General features: G+C 38.2%; 1 protein-coding gene across 2 annotated transcripts in view; it reads right to left on the bottom strand.

Moving 5' to 3' along the window:
* The window catches only part of LOC150094577 (epithelial sodium channel subunit gamma-like), a 391,842-nt gene extending 375,127 nt beyond the window's left edge, over window positions 1–16,715 (bottom strand). Inside the window, exons 1-2 of one of the 2 annotated variants that reach the window (XM_090412252.1) lie at window positions 16,518–16,715; window positions 4,444–4,573 (exon numbers count right to left, since the gene is read on the bottom strand). In XM_090412252.1, the coding sequence (XP_090268378.1) occupies window positions 4,444–4,518 (75 nt within the window). In that variant the 5' untranslated portion in view covers window positions 4,519–4,573; window positions 16,518–16,715. The remainder of the gene's footprint in view (window positions 1–4,443; window positions 4,574–16,517) is intronic. The other variant, XM_090412253.1, reaches the window with a different exon arrangement.
* Window positions 16,716–17,467: the final 752 nt, after the last annotated feature.

Here is a 17,467-nt window from a genome sequence, read left to right as displayed (position 1 = left end):
AATTTGCGCTCTACACAGTTTCCATTCCTCTGAAAACACATAGAACATATCTCTCCCACTCGTGGTGAACTTGTGTTAAAACATCAGGTATTATGTGTGTGTGTAATTGCCTTTTGGATGGGTTCCTTTAGATGATTGGTGTTTTGTTTCCTGGTACACCATGGCATTCAAGTATCCACAAGTAAAAATTGAGTGAGCTGAAGTCCAAGGATCTCCAAGTGCACTGCACATGGGACCAGAGAGACCAATCCAAAAACTGGGAAACTGCTGATCTAACCATCAGTGCACAGATACCATAATGGGGTGGTGCTCAGTCTTACTAAAAATATGCCAGAAATCCTCCATCCTCATTAAACAGGGATGAATCTGAATGCTGAAATATATTTCAGCATTTTTGTTAAAAAAAAAAAAAAAAAAAAAAAACATCTGACAATTTCATTACCCCATATCCAGGAGCATGTCATCAGTTTTCTCATACCTTGCATCTTTGAGAGACTCGTCTAGTGTGGGTTTTAATCACTCCAATAACATAGAAGTTAATTGCTTTGCTGATTAACTTCTCCATTAATATGAAAATTAGCTTCACCAGTAAACAAATCCCAGAAGAGAAGTTTAAATCACTCATCCATTTGTTTAATGCCCATTCACAAAATTCCATCCACCAATCTGGGTCATCTTATGTACGGGCAGTGCTTATGTACGGGCCCCACTGCACCAAACTCTGCAGTCCACATTCCCTCAGTCAATCCTCATAACTCATATTGTACAGTTCTGAAACCATCTTTGTTATCCACCTCTGCACCCTTTCCACAATCCCCTTCAAATCCTGGGGACCAAATTTGAGAACAATAGTCTAAGTGTGGTGTGATCAGAGTCTTATACAACAGAATGATAACTCTTTTATCTCTGCAGGTCAGCGTCCTTCTCAGTATTGCAGTCTGAGTCACCCTCACCACCTTTGCAATATGTCCCCTAAACTTCAGGTTTCTATCAATCATAAACCTCAGATCTCTTGTCTCCCCTACTTCCTCCAGTATAACTCCTCCCATAGAGTATGCAGCATCCCATCAATGTTTCCCAAACCTCAAGACCTTACATTTTGCTGCATTAAACTGACACCCCCCATTCATTTGCCATCGATCTAGGTTATTCAAATCCTCTTGCAGGGCTACCACATCTGCACTATTACTAATAATCCTTCCCAGCTTCGCATCATCCGCAAACAACTGAATATCCCCTTGCAATCCACTGGCAATGTCATTGATATAAAGGTTGAACAATACAGGTCCCAGTACTGAGCCTTCTGGAACTCCACTTGTAATCTTCTGTTTCCTTGATATTGCCCCACCATACACAACTCTCTGATAGCTATCAGTCAGCCAATCCTGAATCCATTTGACTAACCCGACATTTAAACCCATGTGCTGCAACTTAAATATCAGCTTATCATGTGGCACCCTGTCAAATGCCTTTGCAAAATCCAAAAAAATGGCAGTATATGCCTTTCCCTCATCAACTGCTCTTGTCACTTTATTACAAAAGGCAATCATATTACTAAAGCAAGAGCACCCCTTAACAAATCCATGATGACTCTCACAGATAACATTACCCTCATCTGCCCAATGCTGTATATAGTCCCTCACTAATTTCTCCAAGACCTTAACAACTATTGATGACACACAAACAGGCCTATAATAGACACTTCCAGTCTGCTACCACCTTTATGCAGCGGCACTATCTTACCTTCCCTCCATTCCCTGGGTACTTTTCCTGCAGCCAGACTTTTATTGAAAAGCCAGGTCAATGGAGCTGTCAGTTTTTTAGCACATTCTCTCAAAACCCGTGGTGAAATACCATCCCGTCCAACAGCTTTACTGACATCCAGAGTACTCAGTATTTGAAACACACTCTCCTCTTGCACCTCTAAATCCTGAACCTGCCCTATCCCTCTAGTATTAAAACCTCCTCCAGGATGAAATACTCCAATAAAGTGCTCATTGAACAACTCCACTATGTCTTCTGCATCAGTCACTCTATTCCCATTTTTATCCCACAATGTCATTCTTCCACAATCGTTTCTCTGCCTACTGCCCATAGAGCTAAAAAATTCCTTAGGATTTTCTTGTGATCTTAGTGCCAATCTCTTCTCATATTCCAGTTTTGGCTTCCTCACCATTCTGGCCACTCTCCTCGCCTGCGCCATATATTTTTCATGTATTTGTCCTCCACCCCTCTCCTTATATCTCTTCCATAATCTCTTCTTCAACTGCAGTTCCTGTTTGGTATCGTTTGTCATCCACTTTACACCAAATTGTATCTGCTTCTTCATCTGCAGAATACAGCTTACTAATGCTGCTCACAAATATTCTTTCACAATTTTCCAAGCATTAATGATATCCTGGCCTTCCGATTCTGCCCTCCATGGAATTGCCTCTAGTTCATACCTAAGACTATTATCTATCTTCAAAATTAATTAGTATTCCACAATCCTGATATCATTTTTACCACTCATTTTCTCCACTGTATCAGAATCACCATGGAAACCAGGAGACCCGACCTGCACACAATTGTCCAAGTTAAATCTTATCAAAGCCTTGTAATCCATTGGGCCAAGTTTGCCTTAGCATTGCAATTATCTTTGGAGTTATATTTGCAATCTTAGCTACATGGCCCCTGAACTTCAACTTAGTATCTACTAACACTCCAATATCCCTAGCCTGATCAGTTTCTTCTAGCATACCCAAACCAATATAATACAACACTGGATATCTAATCATACCAAAGTGCAAGTAAATTTACATTTACTAACATGAACTGACATCCATTTTACCATGCCCACAATTTCAGCCTATTCAATTCATACTACATATCAGCCATATTTTGATTACAATACGTATCCTTGCGTCATCAGCAACTAGTTGTATGTCGCCTGTCAAATCCTTCCCAATATCATTAATGTACAGATTGAATAACAGTGGATGAAGGACTGATCCTTGTGGTACACCACTGCTTACCTTAAATTTAGCAGACTCACATTTGCCATTTACCACTTTTTGATATCCGTGAGTCAGCCATCCTCTTATCCATGCTAATATTTCATAATGCAATCCCATATTCTCCAATTTACACAACAGTTGCCCATGCTGTATTTTCTGAAAAGCCTTATCAAAATCCAAAAGGATCATGGTACATCCATTTCCCTTGTCTAGCGCAATGGTAACATTATTACAGAATGTGAGCGAGTTGATAAAACATGACCTTCCCTTTGTAAACCCATATTGTTCATTGCCAAGTAGAGATTCTCTGTCAAACCATTTCTGAATGCAATCCCTAACAACTATTCCAAAATCTGAGATACTAATTGCTTTCTATAACTACTAATAGCTTTCTATACAACAGCTGCGACTCTTCTAGTCTGCTGTTTATAATTTTCATAGTGGAGATCATCCTTATGCACACAGTATTCTTTCCACATCAGCCTTTTCTTACAAATCTCTTGCATGATTAGATTACAGAGATAAGAGTATGACTACAGTTAAGATTATGAGGACAAATTGAGAGTATGTGGACTGCATTACTGGAAAACAGTAGACAGGAAGAGATATATAACTACTTCTGAATGAGGTTCATAAGTTCATAGACTAGGAATTTTCTATTTCTATAATTTCTAGAAATTCCTAGTCTATTTCATAGACTAGGAATTTCTAATGAAATATTTCATTATATGGAGAGTGAAGAGAGAACATGGAGGCATCCATGGAAGTTAAATCTGTGTTCAGTTAAGAAAGGGGTATGAGCTAGATTTTTCTCTCACCAAACAGTGGCTGAGTGAAATAGTTTGTCTGCTGAATGGGTGATGCATGGTCTTCCTTGATGAGTCCTTGATTCCCTGAGGGTCTTTCTCACCACTCTCTTCATACTATCTCTCAAATTGTCCATCCCAAACATAGTATCATTTCCTCTACCTGCTCAACTTTGCTTTATTGCCATAGTCACACTCTCTATTAATTCCTCCAGGCAAGCACTCCTCTAACATTCTATGTTATATGCACTACAAATTATGCATACATCACTCCTCTCAGAGATTCATTCATTCCTTGTTCACCTACATCACTCACTCTCATTCTATGTTATCTCACTTATCTGACCTCATCTTATCTCTCTCTATCACTTGTTCCTCTATACTCATAACTTATTCTCATTCTCTCTCTTTCTGTACTCTTTCATTCCCACAACTTTATCTGACTTTTACTTTTGTTGTTGTCAGATAAGTTGGCATTTCAAGTCTCCTAATCACTTCCTTCATAAAAATCAATTTATATTTCATATCTTCTCTCGGCATCTCTGCCCAACCCCCCCCCCAAGTATTCTACCTTCACTTGGGATTTACTAACATAATCAGCACCATCTTGTAGAACTTCCACATGTAAGAACAAAACTTACTTTAAAAGGTTTTTCTATCATTGTACCATTTATACAGAGCCCCTGATAATTCTGACAAAAGACCTCTTCCTCCATAGACACGTTCACACAGTGTTCAGGATAGCGTCTACAAAAGACAGGACGATTTATCCTGAAATGAAAGAATTATACAAAAATGTTAAAATTGTTAACAATGTTAAAAAGAACTAGCATTATTTTTCTTCAGCAGTAATTGTGAAAGTGTTGGATATATAACAATTCTGTAATCTAGCTCTGTAGTTAATACAAAAAATATCAATACTTTAAATTTATAGAACTAAGTTCTCTATTGCTTTTTTTTTTTTTTTTTTTTTTTTGTAATTCTGCAAAGACAGTTAGTGGCACTTTCACAGGTTTCTTCCAGGAGCAAACACTCTATTTATTATTCAAAATGCTGACCTAGCAAAAGATACTCCGGTTAATGCTTGTGATGATTTTTTTGTTCTGAAGGACTACCATCAAGGAAACTGAAGAAAGACCATGGCCCCCATTGTAGGGCTGACAGGGCTCTAGCTTAGGGGCCCAGAATTAAGGGGAGCCCATCTTGTTGGGTCGACCAGTTAACTGACACTAACAAAAGACAAAAAGAAACTTTATAAAATAAGAATGAATATGTGCTTAGAGGGACTACCAGATTTTGCAATCATTTCCAACCCATTATCCATCTTTTCAGACTTATGGTTACACTTCTGAACTTCCCATTTGAAAGGATTTACTTTAGTTTTCGTTTTTTATTCGCCCGTCTCGCTTTCTATACATGCCATCAGTTCAATGCCGACGCTGCCCTGATGTTATCAGCACACTACCCTACTGGTGCATATGCTACGGATGCTGAGAGAATTTTATTTTATTCATAAAAGAGAAAGCTTTATTTGATAGTTTTAATTGGCTAAGTTGATCTCAAGAAACTGAAAATTTTCTACAAAATTCTTTATTTCAGAAGAATTTGTTCTTATTTGAATTAAAATTTTGCTAGTTAGTAAGTAAAAGAAAATATAAAGCTTTTTTAGTTATGATTTTTTTGAATGAAACAAACTTAATTTTTTTTTCCAGATCATACAAATTTGAAATATTAAAAATATTTAAATAAATTGCTCTCAAGCAAGCAAAGACATTCTAGTTAAAATAAATAAAATCCCAATGCCTGATTCAGAGTACAAACATAAGTCCGGAGCTCAGAAGAGGAAACTTAAATCCGAGAGAGAGAGAGAGAATCGAAAGCATCACAAGGTCAATTCATAAACAAATTTTTAAAATCTGAAAATGAAAATGACATAGTTCCCAGTACTGATCATAGTGAAGGTGGTGATAATGTTTGTGACACTGAAGTCCAAACAGAATATCAGTGTCAAATCGAAACTCATAAAGCAGTCGAAAGTCAAGCGACTGTTACATGTGAACCTCTTGCAATGGAAGAAAAGGCCGCAAGTGAAAAACCTGCAGAAAGAGTGACTATGGAAGAATATGATACAGTTGATGCTTCAGTTGCAAGCCCTGTTGAAAAATCTGATATAAAATATGATGACCCTAGTATTTGGCTTAGAGTAATCTCAAACAACATGTGGCAAGAGACAGTACGAACTATCAGCTTTCAAGCACTCCAAAAGGAGTATACTTAATAAGGAATTGCCAAGAGATCTTAATAGTATGAAATTTCAAGATTTTTTGCTCTATATGAAAACAAAAGATGAAAGAACAAGAGAACATTTTCCAAGAGAATGGTTAACACTGTGTGTATCAAAAGAAAATCTTTATTGTCTACCGTGTCGTATATTTTGCGACTCTAATAACAAAAACTTAAATAGTTTAGCCCAAGAAGGATTTTCGCCTAGAAATAAGCATTGGAAAAAGTTTTATGTATGTTGCCTCTTCATGAAAATAGTGCCAAACACAGAAAACAATATCTTGGAAATCCCATTTGCAGTCATTGAAAGGACATGGAATCGATAAAGACTTACAACTACAAATTCAATATATGAAACAAATACGTGGAGAGCACTTCTGCAATGGATTGTGGATGTAACGTTATTTTTATCATCCAGAGGTTTAGCATTTCAAGGAGAGAACACAAAGATTGGAGATGTTCATAATGGGAATTTCTTAGGTATATTAGATATAGCCAAGAACGACCTAGCAATTTTGTGCATCGAAAATGATTTGACTAAGCTTTTGTGTTATCATTTAAACTAATTGATCCTAAATCCTGTAGAGCAATGTGTTGTCCTTAACCTGAGTAACAGGTAGGGGGCTTGCCAAAAATCCTGGCCTGGGGGCCCGTTTCAGGATGTGGGGCCCTGCTGAAGACTCAGCTATGCAGATGACAAAATTTATATTCTTCTTCCTCCTATCAAGAATATAGACCAGGTGGCATGTTTTGATCTTGGTCTGCCTCTGTTTCTATGACCTTTTGTTAGTTTGTAGTTCATCTTCTGGGTAATTTATCATGTGCCCCTCATTCTGGATGCTCTTTTCATTTGGTTCTGTATTTTTCTATGGTCTCTATTATTGGTATTTGGTTTAGTTCTTTCATCATTTCTCTTTTTTATCTAGTCTTGTATAACCTGCTGTTCTTATATATTTCATTTCTACTGGGGTGATTGTTTTCTCGTCTCTTATTGTACATGCTTCACTGTTGTATAATAATATCAGGTATGATACAATATTATACACTTCTTTTTTTTTTTCTCTAACTAATCCTGGCCTTAATGTTTTGTTTATTGCTGCATTTACTTTGGAGAATTTATTAATTTTCTCAATGTCTAAACCTTCAGTGTAACTGAATTTATAGCCCAAATAATTAAAATTTTTGATCTGATCCATTACTTCACTGTCTATTACTATGTTCAGATGGGCATTTTTCTTTTCAATGCCATAGTTTTAGTTTTTTTCTTCAGAGATTGACATCTTATATTCTTTTATTATTAAATTCAGTTTACTATTATTATTATTATGATTCACGATCTCAATGGAGTTAGACTCACCATGGGAAGCCCACCCTAGAAAACAAAGTCTATCTACTCCTTGAACTCATCATACCACTCCTTGAACTCATTCACCATTCATGCACTTGCCACCCTATCAGGCAATGCATTTCATGGTTCAAATACCCTCCATGCAAAGAAACTACTCCTGACCCTCTTGCACACCTTCCTTTCACCACTTCTAGGGATGGCCCCTTGTCCTTGCTCCTTTCCACTGTCCAACAAAATGAAAGAACACCCAAGTTTCAACCTTGTAACTACTTCTAAACAGTTTAAATATCTCAATCATATGCCTTCTCTTTCTTCTATCTACCAAACTTTGCAGTCCACATTACCTCAGTCAGTCCTCTTAACTAACTTTATACAGTCCTGATATTTTTGTTATTTGCCTCTCCACTCTTTCCAAGGTTAATTTATCTCTTTCAAACCAGGGGGGACCAAATTTGAGCACAACAGCCCGAGTGTGGTCTGATCAAAACTTTATACGATGGAATGAATTCTATTATCTCAGCTAGGCAGGATCCTTCTCAGTATTGCAGAAATCCTCTGGCTTACCTCACTTCCGTACACAATAAATAACGGAAAAAACTCACGTAGAAAGATTATTTATTAGTATAATTTTCGCCTGTGTGTCACAGGCATCCTCAGTACATTAAGCTCAAAATTAAACACTAACAATTCCAAAAATTGCCACTTAAGTAGCTGGTGTAAGATAACTTAGTGTTTAATTTTGAGCTTAATGTACTGAGGATGCCTGTGACACACAGGCGAAAATTATACTAATAAATAATCTTTCTACGTGAGTTTTTTCCGTTATTTATTGTGTACCGATATGTCTACTCACGTTTTACCTCTTTTAAAACTTACCTCACTTCCAATGCAATATGTTTCCTAAATTTCAGATTTCTATCAATCATCACCCCCAAGATCACTGCCTCTCCCACTTCCTTCAGTACAGTACAGTACCTCTAACAAAGTATGCAGTCTCCCATCAATGTATCCCAAATTTCAAGACTTTACATTTAGCTGAATTAAACTGAACCCCCATTCATTTGCCCACCTGTCAATTTTATTCAAATCCTCTTGCAGGGCTATGACATCTGCACTATTACTAATAACTATTTCCAGCTTCACATCATCTGCAAACAATTGAATAACCTCCTGCAATCCATTGACAATATTATTGGTATAAAGATTAAACAATATAGGTCTCAGTACTGAGTCCTGTGGGACCCCACTTGCAACTTGCTTCCTTGATACCTCTCCCTCAAGCACAACTATCTGATATCTATCAGACAGTCAATCCTCGACCAAATTCATTAACCTCATATCTAAACCATGTGCTTTAACTTAAATATTAGCTTATCATGTGGCACCCTGCCAAATGTCTTTATAAAATTTTTAAAAAATGGCAGAATATGTTTTCCCTCAAATCATCTTGTTACTTTATTATAAAAGGCAAACAGATTACTAAAACAACAGCACCCTTTAACAAATCCACACTAACTCTCACAAGCAAACTTGCCATCATCTGCCCAATGCTGTAAATTATCCATCACTGATGAACTAGAAACTGGTCTACAGTTTGACACTTCCATTCTACTAACACCCTCATGTAATGGCATATCTTACCCTCCTTCCGCTCGTTGGGAACCTTTCTCGTGGCCCGACTCTCATTGAAAAACCAGGTCAATGCTGCTGTCAGTTCTTTAGCACATTTTCTTAAAATCAATGGTGAAATCCCATCCAGCTCGTTACTTTATTGACATCTAGAGTACACAATATATTTGAAACACTCTCTCTTCTTGAACATCTAAACCTCCGACCTTCCCCATCCCTGTAATATTAAAACCTACTCCTCCAGGATGAAATACACGAATAAAGTGTTCATTGAATAACTCCACTATGTCCTTTACATCAATCACTCTCTACTCCCATTTTATCCAACAATGTCATTCTTCCACAATCATTCCTCTTCCTACTGGCCACATAATGAAACAATTCCTTAAGATTTTCTTGGATCTTAGGACCAAACTCTTCTCATATTCCAGTTTTGCTTCCTTAACACTAGCTTGAGTATTATATTCTTCATGCATTTGCTCTCCACCAATTTCTTTATATCTCTTCCACAACCCCTTTTCCATATGCAATTCATTCGATATTGTTTGTCATCCACTTTACAGCAAATGGTGTTCTCTTCTTCGCTCATGGTATAAAACTTGCCACTGCTGCTATTAAATATTTCTTCACCATCTTCCGAGCAGTAATGATATTTTCACCCTTCCAATTCCTTCATCCATGGAACTTCCCCAAGCCCAAACTGATTTCTAAGATTATTTATAACACCTGCCTTATAATTCCAGATACATTCCTTTCTCTTTGATACTCCTGCATGTCTATTCATCTTGATCCCATTTAGTTATCCATCTCTCAACCATCTAAAAGGTAACTAATCCTCTTCAATTCCCAGTGGCAAATCTGGGCCAATAATCCAGATTGATCTGATCAAGTATTTGTAAAATGTCATCACCACTCTTTTATCTGTACTTATCAAGATTCTTCTCAGTACTGCAGCAATTCTCTGGGTTACCTTCAGCACTTTTGCCATGTGTGCCCTAAACTTCAATTTTTTATCTACTTTCACCCCATGATCCCTTGCCTCATCCACTTTCTCTTGTACAGATCCACCAAGAGTATTCGGCTTCCCATCAGTGAATCCCAAATTGCAAAAACCTTACATTTAGGTGCATTCAACTGATGTCCCCCATGATTTGACCTTCTCTCCAGTTTATTTAAACCGTCCTGCACAGCCACATAAACATCATTACTAATATGTCTTCCAAGCTTCACATAATCTGTAAATAATTGAATTTTCTCCCTAAAACCCAATGACAATATCATGGACATAATGGTTAAAAAGTGAAGGCCCCACTTGTGAAACCCACTTGTGATTTTCTCTTACTTATTACTGCACTCCCATATAAAATTCTTTGATATCTATCAGACAACTAATTTCCAAACCAATTCATTAACCTGAGATCTAACCCATGTGTTGGAACTTAAATATCAACTTATCATGTAGCATCCTATCAAATACTTTTGCAAAATAGACTTGCACTACTTGCAAACTTGACTTACTTGTCTGTTAGCTTACTTGGGAAATAGGATTAAAACCAAGTTTATATATATATAATAGCTTGGTATTTTAACATATATTATACCCAAGGTAAAAAAACTTTCTACACACACACACACACATATATATATATATATAAAACAGTATATGTCTCCCTTGTGTCAACTGCTCTGGTCACTTTATTATAAAAGGCAAGCAAATTACTGAACTAAGAACCCTTTAATAAACCCATGCTGAACTTCACAGATAATACTACCCTCATCTACTCATGTTGTTTAATTTTGACAGTATATATCAAAACACAGAATCATAAGTAAATAATTATTTATTGACTTATTGCTCATATTTCACTGGTGTTATAACCAGCATCTTCAGAGAACTGCACAAAAACACAGTTTGTCACAGTAGGCGAGACTACAACAACAACATGGTGTAACAAAGGGACTAGTTTAACAAAATTGTAGCAACAACACAAAGACTAAAGTCCTAAAAAAAAAAAAAAACAGAGAGAAAGCAGGTACTAGTTATGTCTTAAGATGACTGTTTCCCAAATCTTAGGCAAATTTATACAGCCATATTTGTTGAGATTCAGAGTATGTTTTAAGGCTTCCGTTGCTTCTAAGAACAATCTCTCTGACTTGTAAAGGCTTCTGTGCAGTACTTTTGTTTTCTTCCAGTTGATCCTGTGTGCAGGAGTATCCAAAGCATGGTCTGCTAGGCCCAACTTGCCATAGTGATAGTGCCGAACGTATCTTTTATGTTCACTGATGCGGATGTCCAACATTCTTCCTGTTTGACCATAGTAGGCTTGATCACATGAGCAGGGTACTTCGAAAGCGAAAGTATACAAACAATTAGATGGGACAGCCATGGGCTCCCCCCCCCAGCCAACTTCTACATAGAATACCTGGAAAAACTAGCTATCAATACAGCCACTCTCAAACCAACACTTTGGCTATGCTATGTTGACGATGTGCTTGATATTCGGCCACACGGGCCAGGCACACTGGATACATTCTTATTGCATTTAAATAGCCAACATCCAAAAATCCACTTCACAATGGAACTGCAAGCTAATAACTGTCTGCACTTCCTGGATACACTAATCACACTTCTTCCAGATGGTTCCTTGTCATTCTGTTTTTAGAAAACCCACACATACAGGGAGATATTTACACAAGCAATCACACCATCACTCTTCTCAACAGTATGGTATCTTAAAAACGCTACCCCCAATCAATCTGTTCCAATGACAATGCTCTTGCTGCTGAACTGGCTCACTTATGCCACACCTTCTTGACCAATGGCTATAATCTCCATAAGATAAACAAAATACTAAATGCTCCTAAGAAACCTCTCCCACTATCCACCAAGGAGAACTACAACAAAACAGTCACCATCCCATACATTAAAGGCACATCGGAAAAGATATCTAGAATTCCCAATAAACATCAACTATGCACTGTATTCAGACTGTGTGTCAAATTAGCAACTTGCATCCGTTCACCCAAGGACAGCATCTCTCCTTGATCACATTCAGGAGTATACGAAGTACCCTGATCATGCGATCAAGTTACTAAGGTCAAACAGGAAGAACTCTGGACATCTGCATCAGTGAACATAAAAGATACATCTGGCACTATCACTATGGCAAGTCAGGCCTAGCAGACCATGCTTTGGATATCCCTGCACACCGGATCAACTGGAAGAAAAACAGTACTGCACAGAAGCTCTTGCAAATCAGAGAGATTGTTCTTAGAAGATTGTTCCATTAAACTAATGGAAGCCTTAAAACATACTCCGAATCGCAACAAATATGGCTATATAAATTTGCCTAAGATTTGGGAGACAGTCATCTTAAGACATAACTAGTACCTGCGTTCTCTCAATGTTTTTTTTTTTTTTTTTAGGACTTTGGTCTTTATGTTGTTGTTACAATTTTTTTTTTTTTTATAGATAAAGGAAGCCTAATTAGGACTTTAGTCTTTGTATTGTTGCTACAATTTTGTTAAACTAGTCCCTTTGTTACACCATTTTGTTGTAGTCTCATGTACTGTGGCAAACTGTGTTTTGGTGCTCTGAAGATGCTGGTTATATCCTATCTATCCCAATGGCTTTAACAGGCCTTTAAGGCCTACAACCTTCCAAGCATGCTTGGATTCTGTAACCGAAATACGAGGATAGAATGGTCACTCCTATGCCTCAGGGTATATTCTTGGCTGTATCCCTGTGTTCACGGGGCAGGTTTGCCTGCTTGCAGGAAGAAAAACACCAGATAAACTGGCGGAAAAAACCCTACTGCCCGCGCCCAAGACTGGCTAACTTGGCTATGGCTGAGGAAGATCCTTCAGCTCCTCACGTCTCCGACGGGAATCGAACCTAGGACACTCCTTCCCCAGGCATATGGTTGCAAAGCACGAGGCCACTAGTCTAACCGCGCGGCCGATGCTGGTTATAACACCAGAAAAATATCAGCAATAAATCATAAATAGTTATTTACTTATAATTCTGTGTTCTGATATATACCGTCAAAATTAAACAACGTGTACGACGAACACATAAGCCTTATTACATGTTTGAGGATTCCTCATCTACTCAATTTTGCATACAATCTCTAATTAAACATTAATGACTACAAATGAATCACAAACTAGTCTACTGTTTGATGCCTACATTCTACCACCACCCTTGTGCAATGGCACTATTTTATCTTCCTTCCACTCACTGATCACTTTCCCCAGAAGCCAAGTCAATGGAAATGTTACTTCCTTAGCACATTCTCTTAAACAGTGAAATCCCATCCCATCCCATTATTATTGACTTCCAAAGTACTCTCCTTCGTATTTGAAACACATTCTCCTCATGCACTTCTAAACCTTCAACCCTTCCGATCCCTCCAAGAACCTGCTTTTCCAGGATGAAATGCCTGAATAAATTGATTGTTAAACAGCTCCACTATATCATCTGCATTGGTCACTAGATCTCCTTTCCCATCTCACAAGGTCATTTGTTCACAATCATTTCTTCTCCAATGGGATGGGATTTCACTGTGTGTTTTAAGAAAACGTGCTAAGAAACTAACATGTCCATTGACCTGGCTTCTGGGAAAGTGCTCAGTGAGTGGAAGGAAGATAAAATAGTTCTATTGCACAAGAGTGGTGGTAGAATGTAGGCATCAAACTATAGATCAGTTTGCATTTCTTAGGATTTTCCTTGGACTGCATCGCTAATCTCTCCTCATATTCCATTTTAGTCTACCTCATACTAATCACTTTCCTGGCCTGAGTCTTTTCATCTTCAGTTCTTGTTTTTCATTAATCATCCATTTTACACCAAATTGTGTTTCACTTGAGTAATACAATCTACCATTGTTGATAAATATTTCTTTGATAGATTCCTCCCCCCCCATGCACTGCTGATCTCTTCCTTGCAATTCCTCCATCCATGAAACTGCCCCAAATTGATTCCTAAGATTATTATAGTCACATACCTTATAATTCCACATAAATTCATTTCTCCTTGCTTTTGCATGTCTATTCAGCTCCCAGGTCAATACTGCATAGCCACTCTTACCAATGGGGAACAAGAATAACATCTCGGTTACTATCAGATCTCCTGATACAAGAACAAAATCCAAAACTCTTAATCCTCATGTTCTCTCTCTCTCTACTACATACTGTTGAGTCATTTGTCCTTCAAGAATTCCAGAAATTCCATTTCTTTATTACTGCATTATGCTTCCTCTGTCCAATTTACACTTCTATAGTTAAAATCTCCCATAATTATCACTCCCATAGTTGCACTTGCCAGACTGAGCTGACTAAACATTTCTTGCTCGTCACTCTCTGTTCCCTGGCCTATAGCATCATCTCACTAAATATCTTGTCCTGCCTGTCTCCAGCTCACACTATACACCTTCAAAACTATCAGTGTTATTTCCTTCTAAATTCTCCACTCTGAGAGAACTCAACTCATCACTTATCATAAGTACTACACCATTCCATTTGTCCTTCCTATCCTGCAGAAATATGCTATGCCCTTCTAGTTCTGTTCCTGTCAGGAAAACATGTGCTGTTAACCAGGTTTCACTGATTCCAATAATCTTGGGACAAGCTGAGACTATCAATGTTGCCATTCCTGTACCTTATTATTCCCTGCAGACCCAATTTGACTCTGAAAGATATCAAGCATTCTCCCATCTTCCATGTGTCTAATTCCCCCATATGAGGACAATCTGCTGCCATCCACACTGACAACTCTAGTTTTCCTGTCCTAACATTCTTACTTGCCCTTCCATGTTTAAATTATGTCCATCTCTCAAATACACTTCAAGCATCTGCATATTCCAGACCTCTTTTTCAACATGTTCTCACTATTACAACATTCATTATTGCTGCTCTCTTCAGTAATTCTGCATTATCATATCTAAGTAAAACACACATTGTCTTCCTTCTCCACTTTTCTGCTGCAGAGGTCATAACAATAACCTCAAATCTCTTGTCACCTGATTCACACTACCTCACAGATCATTTGTACCAACCATCACTCTATCGTCTACATTCTTACCTCACTTTCTTGCCATATACACAATCTCTATTGTTCCCTTCAGACAAGCACTCCAATAAATGGAACCTGTTTAGCTCAGTAGATGTGGCATTTGCACACCACCGCATGCACGAAGGGAGACTTTGCCGGCAAAGGTTGGTCGATTGGTAGAGCCTCTGCTACTAATGGCTCAGTTAAGTAAGTTTGGGCATGGTTAGTAGTTGGAAGGGGACCAATCGTTCGATGTTGTTGGCACACTCTCCCTCGATGCATCTTTGGACTCCCTGGAGGTGTCAAATAATAATAATAATAATAACATTCTATTCTGCACACCACAAATCACTAAGCCTCCATATTATCACTTCCCTTACAGATCCAATCATTCTTTGCTCACCTGCATTCCTCACTCTCTCCTCCAACATTCTCCTTCCTAGCTATCTCATTCATCATCTGCGTTCCACTCATCTCTCTTTGCCTTGATGCTATACTTTCTTTCTCAACTTTTTTGTATGCTCATTTTCTCTCCATCTCTCATTCACATAATTTTCTCCCAGATTTCTTTGTTTATCTTGCATCAGTCAGCCTTTCAAGACTTTTAATCTCTCCCTTAATATGAGTGGACTCATTTTTCATACCTTCCACTCCCTCCGCAAGCCTCCTTCTCTCACTTGAGATTCATTGACATAGTCAACACTATCCTTCCCATCTTCAGTCACACTACCTAACATCAAGTCACGTCCCACCTGATGCTCACTTTCCTCTCTATCCATTATGCTATTCATAATTCTCTTCTATCATATACTCATTTCCACACACACACACATACATACATACAGTAAACCATCCACCCCCCGCCTTTATCTAATTGGTTCCTGGAAATTATTTTAATCAAACTGTAATTTTGCATAGGTTTCATGTCATTAATTTCTGTTACATTCCTAGAAATACAGTCAATTTCAACGATAATAACATGAATTAACATAAGCTTTTTTCTTTCTTTTTTTTAAGATTGTTTTTGTCGTATAGTACGACACTAATAAAGCGAAGCAAGTTCGATCACTTTCATTCTTGAAAACTTAAAGGTCCATCTTTCTTTTATAATGTTATTGCTTTCCACTTCTTTAAGGATTTAGTATTCTAAATTCACTTTTCTGCGTTTCGGACATCATTGATGGAACATACACGTACTATATTTTACGGTAAATCGCTACTTGTCCAGCGATCCGAAACGAGCGACGTCTTTTTTAAAAATGCATATACGTATACAATATTTGGAAACGTAAAACTTGATTATTGGATAAAAATAAATCGTGCATTCAGCTATTAAAAACCATTCATATCATAAAACATTTACTAAATGTAACTAAATAGTTACTATTTAGTTACTGCCTTACTATATATGAAGAGAGGTTTCCAAAAACGCAAGCAATCCCCCCGATTACTCTAAACTCAGCAAGTGCGAGCGATCAGAAGGATCATTTTATTCAGCGGTGATTCCACTTAGTGACAGGCCCATCCTGCCACAGAGAAGAACCCTCAGCGTTAGTTCTGCCCAATGGCAGGCTCACTCCCATCACCGAGCAGCGCCATTAACTCAGTGGAGGCCCTACTCGGAGACTGGCAAAAACCCATCCCCCAGCAGAGCTTCTCATATATATCTGCGCGGCGACAGTTTCAACACTAAAGCGCATCAGTAGGAGCCAGAACTGGGAGAGATACCACCTGTATTACGACGCTTCGCTTTATGATGTTCTGCTCATGCAACGCTCTTCTATAAGAGTTTGGGTCTGGGATTTTGCTTTGAACTTTTGACGAGAACAGGCGTATTATTTTGGGTTTTGGTTTTTGTGAATGTTCATTGATAGTGGAGTACAAGGTAAGACTTTGGCTTTTGATGCAATTTCCACAGACCCTCTCCTGTTGTCTTCCGCCTCTAGTAGGAGATTTCGACTGGCGATCTACACTTGGGGGAGGGAAGAGACAAGGCGGGTACCGAATCTTACAGCCTCCCCACACACACAAACACACACTAACTGCTACTGCTTTGCGTGTTTAGCCAACGCTCGGTGTTGCTGGCAGTCCTTTGGGCTGCGGGATTCTCTACAGAATTTCTGCTGGCAGGGCCTTAGACCTGCAGGATTTCTACTTGCGTTCTTACACAATTAAATCGATATGAGCGTGCCAGACCTAGACTCCGTCATTGACTTGCTCGATGAAGAGCTGGCTCCTACCCTTATAACCAAAATCCAAAAAAAAAAGCTCAAGCTTAAATGGCCTTCAAGTGTGATAGATCCAGACATCATCATTGACTCGCTCGATAAAGGGCTAGCACTCAATTTCGTTA

This window comes from Typopeltis vanoorti, chromosome 22 (genome assembly GCF_054136105.1).
Source record: "Typopeltis vanoorti isolate ZY-2024b chromosome 22, IOZ_Tvanoo_1.0, whole genome shotgun sequence".
Classification (NCBI taxonomy): Eukaryota; Metazoa; Arthropoda; class Arachnida; order Uropygi; family Thelyphonidae; genus Typopeltis; species Typopeltis vanoorti.
This window is presented reverse-complemented; position numbering and strand designations above follow the sequence as displayed.